This window comes from Pogoniulus pusillus, chromosome 37 (assembly GCF_015220805.1).
Source record: "Pogoniulus pusillus isolate bPogPus1 chromosome 37, bPogPus1.pri, whole genome shotgun sequence".
Lineage (NCBI taxonomy): Eukaryota > Metazoa > Chordata > Aves > Piciformes > Lybiidae > Pogoniulus > Pogoniulus pusillus.
The window spans coordinates 3,363,451-3,386,595 of NC_087300.1; the positions used below are offsets into that span (position 1 = coordinate 3,363,451).

General features: G+C 51.9%; 1 protein-coding gene across 1 annotated transcript in view; it reads right to left on the minus strand.

The window, feature by feature from the left end:
- CSMD2 (CUB and Sushi multiple domains 2) overlaps window positions 1-23,145 on the minus strand; it is a 439,963-nt gene that overhangs the window by 378,316 nt on the left and 38,502 nt on the right. Inside the window, exon 3 of the mRNA XM_064172682.1 lies at window positions 17,348-17,564. Coding sequence (XP_064028752.1) covers window positions 17,348-17,564 — 217 coding nt within the window. The remainder of the gene's footprint in view (window positions 1-17,347; window positions 17,565-23,145) is intronic.

Sequence of the window (23,145 nt, forward strand, 5' to 3'; positions counted from 1 at the left end):
CCCTGTGCTCAGCACTGCTCAGGACACACCTGCAGTGCTGTGTCCAGTTCTGGGCTCCTGAATTGCAGAGAGATGTTGAGATGCTGGAAGGTGTTTGGAGAAGGGCAGCAAGGCTGGGGAGGGGCCTGGAGCACAGCCCTGTGAGGAGAGGCTGAGGGAGCTGGGGGTGTGCAGCCTGCAGCAGAGGAGGCTCAGGGCAGAGCTCATTGCTGCCTGCAGCTGCCTGCAGGGAGGCTGTAGCCAGGTGGGGTTGGGCTCTGCTGCCAGGCAGCCAGGGACAGAAGAAGGGGACACAGCCTGAAGCTGTGCCAGGGGACGTCTAGGCTGGATGTTAGGAGGAAGTTCTTCCCAGAGAGGGTGACATGTGCTACACCCACATGGCTTCTCAGGGGGCTGATCTAGCACTCTGCACACAGTCCTTGGTCTAACACCACAGCACCCAGCTCCAGGCGCCAGCAGGGCTTAGGAACCAGCAGCATTTTCTTCCCTCCTCCAAGCCAAGAACAATTCATCAAGCCCCAGGAGTCCTTTGCTTACCTCTGACACTGACAAAGGCTTCATTAACTAACACAGTCTCTAGGGACAGTCACAGGGCTCATAAATTCCAGCCTGGATGGATTTTGTTGCTCGTTTAAGAGGAGTTTGGGTCAATTCCCACTAGAAAAAGTGTTATTTATAGAGCTTACAGCCAGCACAGCCATCTCAGCTCTGAGGCCTCATGGCTCAAGCCAGACACAGGTATTACACATCAAATTTCAATACATTCCATTTCCCACACAATGCAAGAGAGGAGGAAGCCACAGACTTGGATTTATTATTTCAGCATCTCCCTTCCACGCTCATTTCCCCCCCCCTGTACATTCTCAGGGAGCAGTGAGATGCAGGCAGACAACTGACAGACTTTGGTACCTAAATTCTCAGTCCTGTTCTTACAAACACAGAAAGCAAAAAACCCCAAAGAATTCACAGAGAAGTTCACCAATTTTTAGTAACCTCTTGGCAGAAGTCAGCTGAAATTCTGAGTAAACAAATCACAGAGCCACAGAGATTCTGTTCTAAACAAAGATGACTTTGGCTACAAACCAGGCAAGGCTTGGTGGTGTCAGGTCAAACCTTGGCAGCTTTGGGTTATTTCTGGCATTCTTTAAGACATAAAGATAAAAAGAGAGGAAATCAGGGGGTGCAAAGGTAGTAAATGGGAAAAATCAGTCCTGGGAACCCCTTGCAAATCACACACTGCAGCTGGCACTGGTGGTGTTCCCCAAGGATCAGTGCTGGGATCAGTCCTGTTCAATATCCTTATTGATGATGTGCACCAGGGGATTGAGTCCAGCAGCAGTGAGTTTGCAGATGACACCAAGCTAGGAGCAGCTGTGGAGCTGTTGGAGGGTAGCAGAGCCCTGCAGAGGGACCTGGCCAGGCTGCATGGGTGGGCAGAGGCCAATGGGATGAGACTGAACAAGGCCAAGTGCAGGGTTCTGCACTTTGGCCACAGCAACCCCAAGCAGCACTCCAGGCTGGGGCCAGAGTGGCTGAGAGCAGCCAGGCAGAGAGGGAGCTGGGGGTGCTGGCAGAGAGGAGCTGCAGAGGAGGCAGCAGTGCCCAGGTGGGCAGCAGAGCCAATGGCATCCTGAGCTGGCTGAGGAGCAGTGTGGGCAGCAGGACAAGGGAGGTTCTTGTGCCCCTGTGCTCAGCACTGCTCAGGCCACACCTTGAGTGCTGTGTCCAGTTCTGGGCTGCTGAATTGCAGAGAGATATTGAGGTGCTGGAAGGTGTTTGGAGAAGGGCAGCAAGGCTGGGGAGGGGCCTGGAGCACAGCCCTGTGAGGAGAGGCTGAGGGAGCTGGGGGGGTGCAGCCTGCAGCAGAGGAGGCTCAGGGCAGAGCTCATTGCTGCCTGCAGCTGCCTGCAGGGAGGCTGTAGCCAGGTGAGGTTGGGCTCTGCTGCCAGGCAGCCAGGGACAGAACAAGGGGACACAGCCTCAAGTTGTGCCAGGGGAGGTTCAGGCTGGATGTGAGGAGGAAGTTGTTGAGAGAATTGGATGATCTTGGAGGTCTCTTCCAACCTGCTTGATTCTGTGATTCTCTGACAGCAGCACCAGAGTGGTGCACTGAAGAGCAGACATAAACTGCCTGCAGTTTCCAGTAGTTGTAGGTGAGACAATCAAGGAAAAGCTTTAATTGTGGCTCCCTCACTCCCTGTGCTTACAACTCACACAGCTCTGCTCCTCCTGTTTTCCTCTATCTCATCTCAGGAAGATAAAGCTCTACAACTGCAGCCAGAGCTGACATGCAGAGTGAATCCAGGTCTCATCTGCCAAGTCTGAGCATCGCTCTGACTGCCTGTGCATACCAAATCAGGGTCTGAACCAGGCCTGAGTCATCAGTCTGCAGAGAATCTTTACTTCCCCCAAGTGACTATTAAGGGACAGCATCAGGCAAGCATTGTTCTGCCTACACAAGCCAGGCCAACCATCTGAGAGCCACCCTGGTGGGTTGCCATATGAGCCACAGTCTCTCTTCCCACCACCACACAGGTGTGGCCTGTGTTCAGTCCTTAAGATTTCAATTTATCCTAAGGAGAGAGACTTTGGACAAGGGCTTGTAGGGATAGGAGGAGGGGGAATGGCTTTGAGCTGGAAGAGGGGAGATTGGAACTGCAGATGATAGAATCATAGAGTCATAGAATCAACCAGGTTGGAAGAGACCTCCAAGCTCATCCAGCCCAACCCAGCACCCAGCCCTAGCCAGTCAACCAGACCATGGCACTAAGTGCCCCAGCCAGGCTTGGCTTCAACACCTCCAGGGACGGTGCCTCCACCACCTCCCTGGGCAGCCCATTCCAATGCCAATCACTCTCTCTGGGAAGAACTTCCTCCTAACATCCAGCCTGTATTTCCCCCAGCACAACTTGAGACTGTGTCCCCTGTTCTATTGCTGGTTGTCCAGGAGAAGAGGCCACCCCCCACCTGGCTACAGCCTCCCTTCAGGTAGTTGTAGACAGCAATGAGGTCACCCCTGAGCCTCCTCTTCTCCAGGCTAAACATCCCCATCTCCCTCAGCCTCTCCTTCTAGGAAGACATTCTCACCAGTGTGGCTGGTGAAACACTGGCACAGGTTGCCCAGGCAGGTTGTGGATTTCCCCTCCCTGGTGATGTCTAAGGCCAAGCTAGATGAGGCCCTGAGCAACCTGGGCTGGTGGGAGCTGTCTCTGCCCATGGCAGGGAGGTTGGAACTGGATGATCTGTGGAGGTCACTCCCAACCCAACCCATTCTGTGAATCTCTGATAACAAAACTTCTTAGAAACAGAAAAGAAAGAAGCAGTAGGAACTGACTTGCTCTGAAACCAGGAGTGAAAAAGCAGCAGCCAAGTGGCACACAAACAAAGCAAGCTGTCCTGGGGAGCCAGGGCACTTGGAGAAACAAGAGGCTCCTAACAAATGTCAGCTTTCAGAGGTGTTGCATGATTCAAAAGGAAAGAAGGAAACCCATGGCTCCCACTGATGAAGATGTACCCAAAGGCTGGGATATTGATTCACCTCATAGCTAATTCTCTGCTCACTTGCACCTGGTGTGAACGCTGAATGTTGAGCAGAACTGGGATCAAAGTGTTGCTAACTGCTGGTGATTAGCAGGAGGGCCCAGCAGTGCTCAATGCACTGGGGGTGAAACACCCTGGGCTGCAATGCAGCAGCTGCAGCAGACCTGCTGCTTGCCCTGCAGCAAACCGCTGGCTTCTGGCTGCATGCTCCTCCTCCCCAGGCAGGGCTGGGAGCAGCCTGCTGTCCTTGCCCATGGCAGGGAGTTGGAGTTAGAGGATCATTAAGGTCCCTTCCAACCCAAACAATTAGGCTGGATGTTAGGAGGAAGTTGTTGGCAGAGAGAGTGATTGGCATTGGAATGGGCTGCCCAGGGAGGTGGTGGAGTCCCCATCCCTGGAGGTGTTGAAGCCAAGCCTGGCTGGGGCACTGAGTGCCATGGTCTGGGTGCTTGGCCAGGGCTGGGTGCTAGGTTGGACTCTCTTCCAACCTGCTTGATTCTATGCTTTAGTGGTGACCTTGCAGTGCTGGGTCAAAGGATGGACTCAGTGATCCTGTGCTCAGCACTGCTCAGGCCACACTTTGAGTGCTGTGTCCAGTTTTGGGATTCTGAATTGCAGAGAGATGTTGAGGTGCTGGAAGGTGTTTGGAGAAGGGCAGCAAGGCTGGGGAGGGGCCTGGAGCACAGCCCTGTGAGGAGAGGCTGAGGGAGCTGGGGGGGTGCAGCCTGCAGCAGAGGAGGCTCAGGGCAGAGCTCATTGCTGCCTGCAGCTGCCTGCAGGGAGGCTGTAGCCAGGTGGGGTTGGGCTCTGCTGCCAGGCAGCCAGGGAGAGAACAAGAGTCTCAAGCTATGCCAGGGCAGTTGGATGTGAGGAGGAAGTTCTTGACAGAAAGAGTGATTGGCATTGGAATGGGCTGCCCAGGGAGGTGGTGGAATCACTGTCCCTGGAGGTGTTTAAGATGAGTCTGGATGAGGCACTCAGTGCCATGGGTTAGTTAATTAGAAGGGTTAGGTGATAGGTTGGACTCAGTGGTCTTAGAGGTCTTTTCCAACCTGGTCCATTCTGTGAGGGTGTCTTGCCAGGCACCTGGATAACTAAAAGGCCTGAGTTCAAATAGCTAAATACTTAGATAGATAGGTTGGACTGGATGATCTTGGAGGCCTCTTCCAACCTGGTTGATTCTGTGATTCCATAGATAGATGAGCTAGAACAGCAGGGACTTCACACATCCAACTTACAGGTGAGAGAAAATGAAGGCTACCAAAGAATCCACTGCAATATCTTTATGCTTTCCTGGCCATGGTGGTCTTAGGATCACAGACTCATAGGATGATTTAGGTTGGAAGGCATCTTGAAGAAGTTTCAACCCCTTCCTGCCATGAGCAGGGACACCTCCCACCAGCCCAGGCTGCTCAAGGCCTCATCCAACCTGCCCTTGAACACCTCCAGGGAGGGGACATCCACAACCTCCCAGGGCAGCCTGTTCCAGTGCCTCCCCACCCTCACTGTCAAGGATTTCTTCCTCATCTCCAGTTTCAATCTCCCCTCCTCAAGCATCAATCCATTCTCTCTCATCCTAGCACTCTGAGCCCTCGAAGATTGGACTCTATGATCTTAAAGCTCTTTTCCAGCTAAATGAACTCTCTGATTCTATGATTTATCCCCTTCCTAAGACTGTTCTCCCACTGCAGCAGCTCTAATCAGCTGGAAGCCCAAATACTCTCAAACCCACTAAAGATCTAAGGCCAATTATTGCATCTTTGGGCTGCAGAAGCTTCTCTGTTTTCCCAAGCAGCTCGGCAATGGCAAACAGATGATTCCATTCTTTATTAAGAAATAGGCTCAGATGTCAGCAGTTGCTCTCACAGCAGACCAAAATCCAATTCTGGATAGGCCAAAAAAAGGAACTGGGCCACCCTCTGCCACCCAACAGGAGCATAATGAAGGAGAGTCAATGGGCACTGCAGATTTGTCAATTCTCTATTTGAGGCAGCAAGTAATAGCACTCCACAACCTCATTGTATCTGCTGTGATCTACTGAGATTGTATCATCTGCTGGAGAATTTCATTAATTTTCATCAAAGGGAGGCACAGAGTGGCTGAAGAGGAGCTCTGCTTCAGCAACCCTCAAGGTCACACCTTAAAGATACCCAAAAAAATCCCCCCACGCCCCCCCCCTCTGCTAGCCATAAAGATTCACTGCCTGTGGAAGGGAGCATCACAGGGCAGGTATTTTACCTCCCTTCAGGAACATGGATTGGAAGGCAATGGATGTGGACTCCACTGAGGACAGGCTGAGGGAGCTGGGGGTGTTCAGCCTGGAGAAGAGAAGGCTCCAGGGGGACCTTAGAGCTGCCTTCCAATGCCTGCTACAGGAAGGCTGTGGAGATACATTCTACCCTGGATCAGGCTGCCCAAAGCCTCATCCAGCTTCTGATTTGTTGGTAGAATCACAGAAGCAGTCAGGGTTGGAAGGGACCACAGGGATCACACAGCTCCAACCCCCCTGCCATGCCCAGGGACACCCTACCCTAGAGCAGGCTGCACACAGCCTCAGCCAGCCTGGCCTCAAACACCTCCAGCCATGGGGCCTCAACCACCTCCCTGGGCAACCCATTCCAGCCTCTCACCACTCTCCTGCTCAACAACTTCCTCCTCCCCTCCAGCCTCACTCTCCCCACCTCCACCTTTGCTCCATTCCCCCCACTCCTGACACTCCCTCACAGCCTCAAAAGTCCCTCCCCAGCTTTTTTGTAGCCCACTTCAGATCCTGAAGGCCACAAGAAGGTCCCCTGGGAGCCTCCTCTGCTCCAGCCTGCACAGCCCCAACTCTTTCAGCCTGTGCCCACAGCAGAGCTGCTGCAGCCCTCTCAGCATCCTCCTGGCCCTGCTCTGGACACTCTCCAGCATCTCCACAGCCCTCTTGTCCCAGGGGCTCCAGCACTGGATGCAGGACTCCAGGTGGGGTCTCAATCTAAATCTGCTCCTTTCTGCTTGCAAACCACTGCCTCTCATCCTATCACTGCAGGCCTCTGGAAACAGTCCCTCAGCAGCCTTCATCATCAAGGGCACTTCATGAGCATTTCCCCTTTCTTCCCTCCATTGCAGTAACATCAAAGGAACAGGAGGAACTCCATGCACTGCATCAGCTTGGGCACAGCAGATTAAGGGCACCATGATCCTCCCCTCGAATTTCCACCCATTCCTTCACCCATTTCAAAGCCACCTCAAGCACTGATGGCATGCAGTGCTCTCAGATCTATCAAAAGCAGACTGTTCCAGGGCAGAGTCTTAATTAAAATCTATTAGGTGTTGTCCAATTAGAGAAAATCTTTCCCCACTTAATACACTCAGCATAGCTCAATTCAAAGCCAGCCATTGCCAGGCTTTGCTGGTAGGGTTTTGCTTGTAAACAGGCTTCAGCAGCAGCTTAGAGAGGAAACAAAGCCACTTTGGAGACCTCAAAACATGGATTTCATTAACAGCAACACCTTAAGGCCCAACAATTGACAACCTCCTGCCCTAGAAGCAGCAAGGACCTGCAGGAAATTCTGTAGTCCAACAGACTAGGAACACAGAATCAGAGAATCAAGAAGGCTGGAGAAGACCTCTAAGATCATCCAGTCCAGCCACCAGCCCAACACCACCATGGCCACCAAACCATGTCCCAGAGTGCCATGTCTGCATATGTTTTACCACCTCAAAGGATGGTGACTCCACCACAGGATCACAGGAAGGGACCTCTGGAGATCTTCCAGGCCAACCCCACTGCCAGAGCAGGACCAGAGAACGCAGCACAGGTCGCACAGGAACACATCCAGACAGGGCTTGAGAGTCTCCACCACCTCCCCAGGCAGCCTCTTCCAATCCTGCAGCAAAGAAACTTTTTCCCAATCTCCAACCTAAACCTCCCCTGCTGCAACTTGAGGACTTTTCCTCTCATTCTGTCACTGTCACCTGGGAGAAGAGACCAACCCCCTCCTGGCTCCAGCCTTCTTCCAGAGAGTTGCAAAGAGCAATGAATCATAGAATCACAGAGTCAAGCAGGTAGGAAGAGAGCTCCAAGCTCAGCCAGCCCAACCTAGCACCCAGCCCTGCCCAACCAACCACACCATGGCACTAAGTGCCCCAGCCAGGCTTGGCTGCAACACCTCCAGGGATGGGGACTCCACCACCTCCCTGGGCAGCCCATTCCAGTGTTCTGTAAAGAACTTCCTCCCTTCAGGTTTCTCTTCTTCAGCTTTCAACCACTCCTCACAGGATTCTACTCCAGACCCCTCAGCAGCTTCCCTGCCCTCCTCTGGACACACTCCAGCAACTCAATGTCGTCAGAGTACAAACTTTTCCCCCCGAAACCTAGACCAAAGCCACTCCACTGCTTTCCTTCTCCCTCTGCTTAACAAGCTGCTGAAAGATCAGAGTCAGGTCTCCTCCTAAGCCTGCTGCCTTCAGCATTCCAGCAGGGAAAAAGCTCCTACCTTGATTTAATCAGCAGCTTTTATCACTCACCCTGATGCTCACTCTCCTAATAAATATGGAACCATTGAATGCAGCCTCTCCAAAGCCAGCAGCCCTCAGTGCAGTCACATTAACTCCATTAGCTCTCCTGGACTTTCAGACCCAGTTCCATCAATGAGCTCACAGAGACCCAGGTTTAAATATTCAGCATTTCCTCCCAACAAAACATCAGGGCCACTGGTGAAAGGCTCTAATGCTGCTGGGGCAGCTCAAAGCAAGATCTTCTCTGGAGAAAGAAAGAGAATTAAATATATATATATATGACCCCCCTGTTTTATTCTACAAAGCAGAGAACATAAAGTGAGGTAGTTTGGGTGGGTTTTTTTTTATGGTCATTGTTGTGTTCTTTTTTTCCCAGGGAGTTAAGGTGAAGTGAGAAAAAAACAAAGCTCTGCTAAGGGGAAAAGGGAGGTAGGATTCAGAAGTTCACTACAGATGACAAAAGGATTTAGCTGGACCTCTGTTTTATTTGGCTTTATCCTCAGTAAAGAGAACTTCAGTCACCTTAGAGATGTGAGGTAGCTCTACAGGAATATGCCACAGGAGCAAAGGTGACTCAACACAAATAATCTAAGTTCTGTGTATCATCAGATAGCAAATCCTCCTCCTCCTCCTCTTCCTCCTCCTCCTCCTCCTCCTCCAGGAATTTCTTTAACAGGCTGAAGGAGCTGGAGGTGTTCAGCCTGGAGAAAAGAAGGATGCAGGGAGAACTCAGAGCAGCAGTTCAGTATCTGAAGGGGGTACAGGAAGGCTGAGGAGGGGCTGTTTAGAAGGACCTGTGGTGACAGGGTGAGAGGTAATGGTTGGAAACTGAAGCAGGGCAGATTTAAGGTGGACATCAAGGGGAAGTTCTGCACAATGAGGGTGGTGAGACACTGGAATAGGCTGCCCAGGGATGCCCTATAAGCTGCAGCACAGGAAGTTCCATCCCCTGTAGCCTGCAACCACCCCAAACCTGAACTAAGGTCTGCCATTCTAACCCTGAAGAGCTTCACCATCCCTTATCAAGCTCTAGAAGCACTCCAGCCTCCAGCAGTGATGTGCTCTAATCACAGGATCCCAGAATGCCAGGCTGGAAGGGACCCCAAGGATCATCTGCTCCAACCTTTCTAGGTGATAGTGGAGTTGAAATGATCTGATTGAGGTTCCAGCTCAGCACAAGGGGAACTTCTTGACTGGAAGGGTCCCAGAGCACTGGAACAGGCTGCCCAGAGAGGCTGTGGAGTCTCCTTCTGTGGAGACATTCAAGGCCTGTCTGGATGTGTTCCTGTGTGATCTGTGTTAAATTGTGTGGTCCTGCTCTGGCAGGGGGGTTGGACTGGATGATCCCTTTGGGTCCCTTCCAACCCCTGACATCCTGTGAGCTGTGATCCCTTTGGGTCCCTTCCAACCCCTGACATCCTGTGAGCTGTGAATCCTTTGGGTCCCTTCCAACCCCTGACATCCTATGAGCTGTGATCCCTTTGGGTCCCTTCCAACCCCTGACATCCTGTGAGCTGTGATCCCTTTGGGTCTCTTCCAACCCCTGACATCCTGTGAGCTGTGATCCCTTTGGGTCCCTTCCAACCCCTGACATCCTGTGAGCTGTGATCCCTTTGGGTCTCTTCCAACCCCTGACATCCTGTGAGCTGTGATCCCTTTGGGTCCCTTCCAACCCCTGACATCCTGTGAGCTGTGATCCCTTTGGGTCCCTTCCAACCCCTGACATCCTGTGAGCTGTGATCCCTTTGGGTCCCTTCCAACCCCTGACATCCTGTGAGCTGTGATCCCTTTGGGTCCCTTCCAACCCCTGACATCCTGTGAGCTGTGAATCCTTTGGGTCCCTTCCAACCCCTGACATCCTGTGAGCTGTGATCCCTTTGGGTCTCTTCCAACCCCTGACATCCTGTGAGCTGTGATCCCTTTGGGTCCCTTCCAACCCCTGACATCCTGTGAGCCTGTGTTTGAGGCCCCATCCCTGGAGACATTCAAGGTCAGCCTTGATATGGCCGTGGGCAGCCTGCTGTAGATGGAGGTGTCCCTGCTGCCTGCAGAGGGGTTTGTAGAAGATGCCCTTAGAGTGTCCCTTCCTCCCTGATGCAATCTGTGAGTCTGAACCCCAGCACCCTCAGTACCTGTGAAGGCAGAACCCCAGATGTTATTTTCACCCACATTTGCAAGCAAAACCATATGGCACATGCTGCTGGTGGTGGTGGTGGGGTTGGATTCTCTCCTTCATTGTTCCTTTTGTCTCCTCCTCCTCCCTTCCATTGTTTGGAGGATCAAAAGCTGCATTCTCTTGATTGCTAATTAAGTCCAAGTCATCCAGTCCAGTTTTGTTTCAAAGAGTAATTAAAAGGTTATCAAGGAGAAGCAGGCAGGGCCCAGGTAATTCTGCTGTATCTCTAAATAGGTCACCCCAGCAGATAATTCAACTCTTATCACCTCTATCACACAATTTTAAGTTCAAACAAAATACTTAATCTTTCAGTCAATTAAATCTGGCCACAGAGATCATTGGATGGGGTTTTTTTAACTGCACTGCCAGCATCTTGATGGGAGCCCTCCTCCTCCTCACTCTGGGGTCATTTGTCAGGGAAGAAGGATGAGCATCTCTAATAAGCAACAGCAACTCCAGCAGATGACTCTCTGCATAATGTGGAGATGTGAGCTAGAAGCTAAGTCCCTCACAGTGCCAGGGAGCTGAGGGCACGATGGAGTTCTGCTCTGCTGTAAGCATCCACCTACTGCAGCCAGCATTTGCAGAGGTTTTCACTAAGCTGACTGTGATGGTTTGGGAGTTACCTGCCCCTCCACACAATGAAATCACCCAGACTCGACTCAGCCAAGCTGGGAGTTAAGCAATGAAGCTTTATATTCACAGCTGAGCACAATATACAAGCAGGTGCTCAGGCACTGGCACAGGCTGCCCAGGGGGGTGGTGGAGTCCCCATCCCTGGAGGGGTTTAAAAGGAGAGTGGATGTGGTGCTTGAGGCTATGGTCTGGTGATGAAGGATGCTGGGATGAAGGTTGGGCTGGATGCTCCTGGTGGTCCTTTGCAACCATAGTGATCCACAGTGCTGAGATGTTGTGCTGAGGGGTTTGGGTTAGTCAGGGACTCGTCAGTGTGAGACTAATGCTTGGACTCAAGGAGCTTGAATGACTTCTCACAACAGCCCTCCCAGAAATCAGAGTCCCCAGCTCAGGGCACACAGGAGCACATCCAGGCAGGCCTGCAAAGGCTCCAGAGAAGGAGACTCCACAACCTCTCTGGGCAGCCTGTGCCAGGGCTCTGGGACCCTTCCAGGCAAGAAGTTCCCCCTTGTGTTGAGCTGGAACCCCCTGCCATCCATTGCTGCCATCCATTGCTCCTTCTCATATCCCAGAGAGCAGTGAGCAGAGCCTGTCCCCCCACTCCTGACCCCCAGCCCTCAGATAGTTATCAATATTGATTAGATCCCCTCTCAGTCTTCTCTTCCCCAAACTAAGCAGCCCCAGGTCCCTTTTAAGCCCTTTTAAGCCAGAGAAGGGTAGATTTCAATTGGACATTAGGGAGAAGTTCTTTACTGGGAGGGTGGTGGAGTACTGGAACACATCAAGCATGGTGGAGGCTCCATCCCCAGAGACTTTCCAAGTCAGGCTTGTTGGGGCTCTGAGCAACCTGATCTAGCTGGGGATGCCTCTGCTCACTGCAGGGCAGTTGGACCAGCTGACCTTTGAAGGTCCCTTCCAGCCCAATGACTTCTGTGAGCCTGCATCTCTTAGGCAGATAAATCCAGAATCACTGAAGCATCTCCTGGGAGCAGGAGAGGTAGGGCAGGAGCCAACCCAGCTACCTACCTACACAACAGGCAAAGGGAAGCCCCTGGGTTCTAAACTCAAACTGCTCATCACACAGACACCTCAGCAGCCTCCCCTGGAAAGAAAAGGCTGCACACATCCAGTCCCTGGAGCTTTGCAAAGTAGTTTTAAGCACCTTTGGAAAGAAGAAGAAAGCTGGATTGGGTGTTCTAAATGGACCAGTCCTACTTGCAGTGTAACTCCAGTGGGACACAGTGAAGGACCTGAGCTGCCTGGCTTCCCAGACAGATCGTTAGTATCACTTGCCTAGGTCTGACTGCAAGCCTGAAACTTCAAACAGGGGAAACCAGCAGCTAGTTTAAGATTCTCACATGAAAAGCAACCTGCAAATTAGCAGCAGCAGATGAAAAAGCTTGCAGATGTCTCCTGGCTTTCTCGTTAACCACTGCCTGCTTATGTCACCTAACAAGAGTCTGACAAAAAGGTGCAGAGCCTCTCCCAAACCCCACAGCAATCTCAGAGCCAGAAATAACTCCCAATATTCAAATTTTAGTCAGGTCTCTGCTGAGCTTTTAAGCCCAGCACGGTGGGAAACCAATCAGGAAAGTAACCTGATTGGAGCATCCTCTTAACAATGACACAATCAGCAAAGCACAATGGGGATTGGCAAAAAAAAAACCACCCAAAACTCTTCTTGAGGAGCTGCAGTTTTCAGTTCAGGTCTCCACATGCAGCCCTCTGATCCCACTGGCAGTTCAGAGTAGTTAGGAACTTGAAGGATGAGCATTTGGCAGGCTTTGTTCTGGTGTAACGAGCACAAACACTGCTTTAGGAAAAGCAAAGTCACACAGAGGCACCGAAGAGAAGTTACAAACCTCAGCTGAACTCCTGAAAACACAAAACTCTCCTGCTCAGGTCAAAGGAGAGACCAATCTGCAGCCATTACTGCTCTCGGGTCTCAAAGATGATCCTGTTGCAGTGGTCCCTGCTGAAAGCCAGGGTAGGGCGTTGGGAAAGAAAAGCAAATGATGGGAGGCAAGCTGAAGGAACAAGGGCTGGGAAGCAGGCTCTGATTTTAGCTAACAAAGCAAAGTCATGGCACTGAAAAATGACAACAGCCCTGGATGTCTAAATTAAGACCCTGAAATGCATTTAATATTCACATGCTCATCACAAATGCAGAAGGCAAATTCCCTAATATACAGTAAAGCAGTTTATTAGCAAATGTCTCATTGGATTAGGGCTGCTCTTATTCTATTAGGGAACTTTCACACCGCATTACATGGCAAGACAACAGGGTGTTTGCCAGCACAGCTCTTAACCCCTTCCCAGGCACACATCAGGCCAAGGAAGCTCTTGCATGGAACCAGTCAGGGTTGGAAGGGACCACAAGGAGCAGCCAGTTCCAACCCCCCTGCCATGCCCAGGGACACCCTACCCTAGAGCAGGCTGCACACAGCCTCAGCCAGCCTGGCCTCAAACACCTCCAGCCATGGGGCCTCAACCACCTCCCTGGGCAACCCATTCCAGCCTCTCACCACTCTCCTGCTCAACAACTTCCTCCTCCCCTCCAGCCTCACTCTCCCCACCTCCACCTTTGCTCCATTCCCCCCACTCCTGACACTCCCTCACAGCCTCAAAAGTCCCTCCCCAGCTTTTTTGTAGTCCCCTTCAGATGCTGGCAGGCCACAAGAAGGTCCCCTGGGAGCCTCCTCTGCTCCAGCCTGCACAGCCCCAACTCTTTCAGGCTGTGCTCACAGCAGAGCTGCTGCAGCCTCTCAGCATCCTCCTGGCCCTGCTCTGGACATTCTCCAGCATCTCCACAGCACATTGGGTGCTTCTGTGCCCCACAACCTCCCTGAAGGTGATCAAGGCCAGGCTGGATGAGGCCTTGAGCAACCTGGGCTGGTGGGAAGGGTCCCTGCCCATGGCAGGGGGTTTGTAACTCAGTGATCTCTGAGGTGCCTTCATATTTAGGCCACTCTCTGATTCTATGACAGAAGCAGGTAAGACCTACTAAACACATCAGTGATGCCCAACCACAAGAGCTCAAGAACAGGAGAAGCAAAGAGATGTGGTTCCTCCCTGCTAACCCTTTTATTGGTCAGCCTTGAACACACTCAGCAAAACCATTCCCACCTTCTCTAAGGAAGGAAACCTTTTCTTTCCCCCTCCTCACTCTTCTTACACTTGCTCACAGCTTATTTTGGCCCAACTCCTGGTAGCACAAGTGAGATCATCCATCTTCCAGTGCTGCACTTGGATGATGAATTGAGTATGTTTGGAAAGCAGTTTGAGGGGGGAAAAAAAAAACCACCAAAATTGATAGCCACAAGGGGGAGTGGAAAGAAAAAATAATAAAAGGAAGAAGAAAAAAATATGTTGGGCAACAGCTTCAGTGTTTAATGAGGGGAGATGGATGGGCAAAAAGCCCCCAAACCGGCTGCAGGATGCAGCCAGACACCAGAGGAGCAACTCCCAGGTGTTGGAGTCACTAATCTAGAAACATCCAGGGGAAGAATACAGACATCCATCATGCAAGAGTCCAGGTCTCATTTCCTTTTGTAACTCTCTTGTAAGTGCTTTCAGACCTCTAGAAAGCCTCCTCAGTGCCCTCATCCATTTCACTTTGCTCCATTGTGCTAACCGGATCCCATTTCCTGGACACCTCATCTCCTCATTAGAGGTGTTATGCTCTCACACTGCTCTCTGCTCCTGCTTTCATCCCACAGCTTCCACTTATCTCCCTAAGCTGTGCATGAAAGTTCACCAGTGCTGCAAGGGGAGGACCTCATTTGTCTCCTCATATTCCTCCAGTGCAGGGATATAAATGATCAGGACTGTACCCGAGCTGTATCTCAAAGTTCTGTTGTCCTGGTCAGCTGTAACAAGATGCCCTTTCTGTTGTTCCTCTTGTAGAGCCATACAGAATGGTTTGTGTTGCAAGGAGCTCCAAAGCTCATCCAGTCCAACTCCCCTGCAGTCAGCAGGGACATCCTCCACTAGAGCAGGTTGCTCAGAGCCTTGTAGAGCCTCACCTTGAATGCCTCCAGGGATAGAGTCTCAACAGCCTCGCTGGGCAACCTCTTTCAGTGTTCCAGCACCTTCACACTGCACAACTTGTTCCTCACATCCAATTCAAATCTAATCTCTCATTTCAAGCTGCTGCCCCTCATCCTATCACTGCAGGCCTTTGCAAACAGTCATAGAATCACAGAATCAAGCAGGTTGGAAGAGAGCTCCAAGCTCCTCCAGCCCAACCTAGCACCCAGCCCTGCCCAACCAACCAGACCATGGCACTAAGTGCCCCAGCCAGGCTTGGCTTCAACACCTCCAGCCACAGCCACTCCACCACCTCCCTGGGCAGCCCATTCCAGTGCCAATCACTCTCTCTGCCAACAACTTCCTCCTCACATCCAGCCTCAACCTCCCCTGGCACAACTTGAGGCTGTGTCCCCTTGTTCTGTTGCTGCTTGCCTGGGAGAAGTCCCTCTGCAGCCTTCTTGTAGCCCCCTTCAGGTACTGGAAGGCTGCTCCAAGGTCTTCCTGTATCCTTCTCTTCTCCAGGCTGACCACCCCCAGCTGTTTCAGCCTGTCCTGGCAGCAGAGGTGCTCCAGCCCTCTGGTCATTTTGGTGACCCTCCTCAGGACCCACTCCATCAGCACCACACCATACTCAGGAGTAACTCAGAGCAGTGTTTGCCTGCAACTCATCTCCAGTTTCTCACTAATTGACTCCACCACAACCCTAATGCTGCCTTAACTTCATTCACTCATTTTGCTTCTTCAGCAGAACCTCCCACTGACATCTGGAGGGCAGAAGGAAACAGCTGGCACTGCTGCTGCACACAGCAGTGTGCCAGGGGACTTCTTGGGGCAAGAGCAGCCCTGACTGCTCCCCATGCAAAGCCTCCTGAGCTGAATTTTGTACCAGATGTAGGCATCCTTTACATAATACTCCAAGCAAAGCATTCTGCTACCTTTTCATTAGGGGACTTCATCATTTAATCAAGATGATTCTCAAGCACAGTTCCAAGATGAAGATCTGATTTATTTGCATAACTGAAATCAGCTCCATAAAGAGCTGCTGCTCACCAGTGGTTCTTTAACTCAGAGTCAGGTGAGACACTGAGGTCAAAGGACCTGTTTGAAACTGAAGTGGTTTGGAGTAAAAACTGATTCCCAAAGCTGGGCATGACTACAGCACTTCTGCCAGGGGTCATTCTAACAGTGGGCACTGCCACTGGTTTATTCCTGTTGGATTACAGCACTGTCAGGCTTCAGCTGCACTCAGACCCCACATCAAACCAGAGCAGCCACATCAGAGACACAAAGCTGATTCTATCTACGCCTCAGGCCCAGAGGTCTGAGATCAAGACTACCCCCAACACAGAATCACAGCAACAGGCAGGTTGGCAAAGCCCCTCAGGAGCACCAAGGCCAACCTAGAACCCTACTTGACAAGATCCACCTTAAAACCACATCCAAATCACCCTTAAACACATCCAGGCTGGGTGACTCCATCACCTCCCTGGGCAGCTCATTCCAGCCCCTGACCACTCTCTCCCTGAAAAACGTTTTCCTGCTGTCCAATCTAAACCTCCCCAGCCTCAGCTTGAGGCCATTCCCCCTTGTTCTGGCTCCAGTTCCCTATGAGCAGAGCCCAGCAGCAGCCTCTCCACAAGGTCCCTTTCAGATAGCAGTGGACAGCAATGAGGTCCAGTGGTCCATGCCATGGACCATTTGCTGCCACAGTAACAGTTTGGGCTCTGTTCCCCCCAGCTCTTCACTTATCTTCTTCATTAACACGAGGATGGCAGCTGAGAGTTTCAGAGATCAGAATCCATGAGGAGTCATAGAGTCATAGAATCAGTCAGGGTTGGAAGGGACCTCAAGGATCATCCAGTTCCAACCCCCCTGCCATGGGCAGGGACATCCTACCCTAGAGCAGGAATCTTCACTCTAAACTCTATTACTTGGTGGAGCTACAGAGGAAAAGAAGTCTTGGTTTGACCCAACCTTCTCATGTCATTGTCCCTCACTCCTTACCCCAAAACACCCAACCTTTTAGTCACAGGAGAGAGTATCACCTCTGGCCAGCTGCTGAACAGACTGCAAGGTAGGGAATTACCCAATTGCAGCTACAAACTGAAACCCATCATCCATCCTCCCACTCAGAGAGCCTCTTTGGGGTCGAGGGAAGCTCCTCTGCACATCAGCTCTGCTTCCCTCTTGCTCCATTTTCTAATTAACTTCTCTGGATGTCTGGAGCAACTCCTGATAAATCACTACTGTCAGGCACTCAGAGAAACATTTCAAACCTTATCAGAGAGAAGAAATCAAACCAAGTCTGGGAGAAAGAAAAACCAAACCAACAAAAAACCCCAAACCCTGCTCATGAAGAAGCACTCTCAGTTTATTGCAGCATTAAAAACCTCCAAGCTAGATCTAAGCCCAGTGGCAGGAATGGGAGCATGTTTCTGAGCATCAGTGTTCTGAACAGTGTACCTTGTTCTCAGGTTCCCCTGCTGAGGCAGTCCATCGTAGATAGATAACACATCAAAATCCTCCTCCAAAGCAAAGGCCTGGAAAACAAGCTGGATCCTGTGCTGCTCCTCAGCTGTGATGGTCCACGTGCAGTTGGCATAATTGGGATAGCCATAGGGAAAGCCTGGACTCTGTATTGTCCCGTTGGGGCCCTGCAAAATGTGGCTGCAGTTCTGGGCTGGTGAGAGAAAAGACAGAAGGTAGAGGTCAGAGGGGACAGTCAATAGCACAGGTTGAACATGCACAGGCACGAAGCTGATTCCATCTACACCTCAGGCCTGGAGGTCTGAGATCAAGACTGCCCTCAGCACAGAAGCAAAGCACCATGCAGGCTGGCAAAGCCCCTCAGGAGCACCAAGGCCAACCTAGAACTCTCCTCTACAAGATTCACCTTAAACCATAGCCCCAAGCACCACATCCAAACCAGCTTCAAACACATCCAACCTGGGTGACTCCAGCACCTCCCTGGGCAGCTCATTCCAGTCCCTGACCACTCTCTCCAGGAAAAAAACGTTTTCCTGCTGTCCAATCTAAACCTCCCCAGCATCAGCTTGAGGCCATTCCCCTTTGTTCTGGCTCCAGTTCCCTGTGAGCAGAGCCCAGCAGCAGCCTCTCCACAAGGTCCCTCCAGGTAGCTGTAGACAGCAGTGAGCTCTGCTCTCAGTCTCCTCTTCCTCACACTACCCATCCCCAGCTCCCTTAGTTGCTCCTCATCACGTTTACTCTCCAGGCCCTTCCCCAGCTTTGTTGCCCTCCTCTGGACCTGCTCCAGCATCTCCACATCTCTCTTGTGTTGAGCTGTGGCCTCACCAGAGCCAAATCCAAGGGCACAATCCCCTCCCTGCTCCTGCTGGCCACAGCAGTTTTAATCCCAGCCAGGCTGCCACTGGCCTTCTTGGCTGCCTGGGCACACTGCTGGCTTATGTTCTGGGGCAGCATCAGAACAAATCAGACAGGGTCCCTCCCACTGCAGCTTCTTCTTCAGTTTGTGATCCCAGGGACCAGATAAATGTAACAACCTAAAGATGCATTTTTGTCCTCCCTGCAGGAACTTGGCCCCCAGACACCCATCTGCTGAGCACTGCTCCCTCTAGCTGGAAAATAATGGGCTAACAACAGCTGGATTGCAGCAGCTGCTGCCTAACAGGGAGACAGCTGCTTACTCAGGCATCCCTTCCCAGCCCATGACAGTCACCACTCTCTCCATCACACACTTGTGCAGGGAGGAGCTGAGCAGCTCTGCAGAGTGCCTGGCCACACTGGCTGCCACAAGCATGAAGGGTTCAGAGGCCAGCAGGCAGCAGAATGCCAATGCCAAGGCTGACCATCCCCTTTTCACCCTTGAAGAAGAGACAAGAGGAGTGCTCAGCTGTGCAGACAAAGAGAGACAGACCACCCCTCACCTTGAAAGGCCACAAACTAAGGCATGTCCTACGTAATGAGGGACTGAGTCACCAAATGACTTGGCTGGCTGGCCAGGGCTGCATGAAAATTGAATGGCAAAGGATGAAGAATTAGAAATCAGAGTCATCCTGACTCCAGAAAGAGCATGACACAGTTCAAAGGCTCTAAGAGACCATTCCTGAATGGTTATTTGGCATTAAATAATAATAATTAAAGGGGGGGAAAAGGGCCCTGAGACTCTGCAAGATGAGGATGCTCTTCCCAGGGCAGCAGATCTGGTTTTTTTCCCCCACATCCACAGTTTATTTCAGGCAATCACTGTTCACTAGCATGAGAATATTTTCTAGCAGGGAGAATCATAGAAACACAGAATTGTTTTGGCTCAAAAAGACCTCAAAGATTAAGTCCAACCACCAACCTAACACCAGCATTAAACCACATCCCAGTGGGTTTTGTACTGGGTCCTTCCATGCACACTGCTGTAAGGAAAAGGCCTGTTCCACCTTGGTCTCTGCTCTGAGTGTCCCAAGGTGGCAACCACAGAATCCCAGAATTAACCAGGTTGGAAAAGACCTCTGAGATCATCCAGTCCAACCTAGCACCTAACCCTTCTCATTATCTAACCCCTGGCACTAAGTGCCTCAGGCAGCTTCCTCTTAAACACCTCCAGGGATGATGACTCCACCACCTCCCTGGGCAGCCCATTCCAATGCCAATCACTCTCTCTGACAACAACTTCCTCCTCACATCCAGCCTAGACCTGCCCTGGCACAGCTTCAGGCTGTGTTCCCTTGTTCTCTTGCTGGCTGCCTGGCAGCAGAGCCCAACCCCACCTGGCTACAGCCTCCCTGCAGGTAGCTGCAGACAGCAATGAGCTCTGCCCTGAGCCTCCTCTGCTGCAGGCTGCACCCCCCCAGCTCCCTCAGCCTCTCCTCACAGGGCTCTGCTCCAGGCCCCTCCCCAGCCTTGCTGCTCTTCTCTGGACACCTTCCAGCACCTCAACATCTCTCTTGAATTGAGCAGCCCAGAACTGGACACAGTATTCAAAGTGTGTCCTAACCAGTGCTGAGTACAGGGGCAGGACTGCCCTGGTCCTGCTGGACTGCAGAGCAACACAAAGCTCCAGAGCCCACAGCTGCCATCACCAGTGACTCTACAACCCCTCTTAGAGCCAGTGTGGCTACACAGGAATGGAAGTGTTGGCCAGACCCAGCCTTGCCAGGCTGCTGTCACCTCTCACCCAGTTCTGCCAGGTTCCCCCCTCCTCACACAGGCTCAGCAGATAGCAAATGTCTTCCAATCAGTATTCCTGAGAAGCTGCTGCAGAGCTACATCTTCTGAGAACAAAAGCCCAGTCCTGTACCCACCAGCTAAATATTTAACATCTCCCTCAAATCTGCTTTCCTTCCCCGGAGCAGTACCTGCACAGACTCCATCCCACAGATAAAGATCAACTGCCACCATGTACCATGTCTGGATGGATGAGATTTCTCCTCTCTGGGGAAGCAGCTACATAAATACGGCTTGGGAACAGCACAAGTGACAAATTCTCCTTCATGTTTCCCTCTCTTTTCCTGCTGCTTTACCGGAATGGCTTTGGAGGCACAAAGGAAAAGTCACTCCGAGCAAAACTGGGGGAGCTCCTGCTGCTTTTCATGGAGCAAGCACAGCAACAGGCAGGCTGGCAGAGCCCCTCAGGAGCACCAAGGCCAACCTAGGACCCTACTCAACAAGAGTCACCTTAAACCATAGCCCCAGGCATCACAAAGCACAGCCCTAAGCACCACAAACCATAGCCCTAAGCACCACAAACCACAGCCCTAAGCACCACAAACCATAGCCCTAAGCACCACAAACCATAGCCCTAAGCACCTTAAACCACGGCCCCAAGCACCACAAAGCACAGCCCTAAGCACCACAAAGCACAGCCCTAAGCACCACAAACCACAGCCCTAAGCACCACAAACCATAGCCCCAAGCACCACAAAGCACAGCCCTAAGCACCACAAACTATACCCCTAAGCACCACAAACCATAGCCCTAAGCACCACAAAGCACAGCCCTAAGCACCACAAACCACAGCCCTAAGCACCACAAGCCATAGCCCTAAGCACCACAAACCATACCCCTAAGCACCACAAACCACAGCCCTAAGCACCACAAACCACAGCCCTAAGCACCACAAACCACAGCCCTAAGCACCACAAAGCACAGCCCCTAAGCACCACAAAGCACAGCCCTAAGCACCACAAACCACAGCCCTAAGCACCACAAACCACAGCCCTAAGCACCACAAACCACAGCCCTAAGCACCACAAAGCACAGCCCTAAGCACCACAAACCATAGCCCTAAGCACCACAAAGCACAGCCCTAAGCACCACAAACCATAGCCCTAAGCACCACAAACCACAGCCCTAAGCACCACAAAGCACAGCCCTAAGCACCACAAAGCACAGCCCTAAGCACCACAAACTATACCCCTAAGCACCACAAACCATAGCCCTAAGCACCACAAAGCACAGCCCTAAGCACCACAAACCACAGCCCTAAGCACCACAAGCCATAGCCCTAAGCACCACAAACCATACCCCTAAGCACCACAAACCACAGCCCTAAGCACCACAAACCACAGCCCTAAGCACCACAAACCACAGCCCTAAGCACCACAAAGCACAGCCCTAAGCACCACAAAGCACAGCCCTAAGCACCACAAACCATACCCCTAAGCACCACAAACCACAGCCCTAAGCACCACAAACCACAGCCCTAAGCACCACAAACCACAGCCCTAAGCACCACAAACCACAGCCCTAAGCACCACAAACCACAGCCCTAAGCACCACAAGCCATAGCCCTAAGCACCACAAACCATACCCCTAAGCACCACAAAGCACAGCCCTAAGCACCACAAACCACAGCCCTAAGCACCACAAACCATACCCCTAAGCACCACAAACCACAGCCCTAAGCACCACAAACCACAGCCCTAAGCACCACAAAGCACAGCCCTAAGCACCACAAACCATAGCCCTAAGCACCACAAAGCACAGCCCTAAGCACCACAAACCACAGCCCTAAGCACCACAAACCACAGCCCTAAGCACCACAAAGCACAGCCCTAAGCACCACAAACCATAGCCCTAAGCACCACAAACCACAGCCCTAAGCACCACAAACCATAGCCCTAAGCACCACAAACCATAGCCCTAAGCACCACAAACCATAGCCCTAAGCACCACAAACCATAGCCCTAAGCACCACAAACCACAGCCCCAAGCACCAGAAAGCACAGCCCTAAGCACCACAAACCATAGCCCTAAGCACCACAAAGCACAGCCCTAAGCACCACAAACCACAGCCCTAAGCACCACAAAGCACAGCCCTAAGCACCACAAACCATAGCCCTAAGCACCACAAACCACAGCCCTAAGCACCACAAACCATAGCCCTAAGCACCACAAACCACAGCCCTAAGCACCACAAACCACAGCCCTAAGCACCACAAAGCACAGCCCTAAGCACCACAAACCACAGCCCTAAGCACCACAAACCATACCCCTAAGCACCACAAACCACAGCCCTAAGCACCACAAAGCACAGCCCTAAGCACCACAAAGCACAGCCCTAAGCACCACAAACCATACCCCTAAGCACCACAAACCACAGCCCTAAGCACCACAAACCACAGCCCTAAGCACCACAAACCATAGCCCTAAGCACCACAAACCATAGCCCTAAGCACCACAAAGCACAGCCCTAAGCACCACAAACCACAGCCCTAAGCACCACAAACCACAGCCCTAAGCACCACAAAGCACAGCCCTAAGCACCACAAACCATAGCCCTAAGCACCACAAAGCACAGCCCTAAGCACCACAAACCACAGCCCTAAGCACCACAAACCATACCCCTAAGCACCACAAACCATAGCCCTAAGCACCACAAAGCACAGCCCTAAGCACCACAAAGCACAGCCCTAAGCACCACAAACCATAGCCCTAAGCACCACAAAGCACAGCCCTAAGCACCACAAACCATAGCCCTAAGCACCACAAAGCACAGCCCCAAGCACCACAAACCATAGCCCTAAGCACCACAAACCATAGCCCTAAGCACCACAAACCACAGCCCTAAGCACCACAAAGCACAGCCCTAAGCACCACAAACCACCCTGGAGGTGTTCATGACCAGGTCGGATGAGACCTTAAGCAACCTGTTCTAGTGGGAGGTGTCCCTGCCTATGTCGGGGGGCTTGGACCTGCCTGATCCTTGAGGTCCCTTCCAACCTAAACCCATTCTGTGAAACCTCCTGCACACCAAAGCTTAATTCAAGACAGCCTGCAAGGGAAGTGTA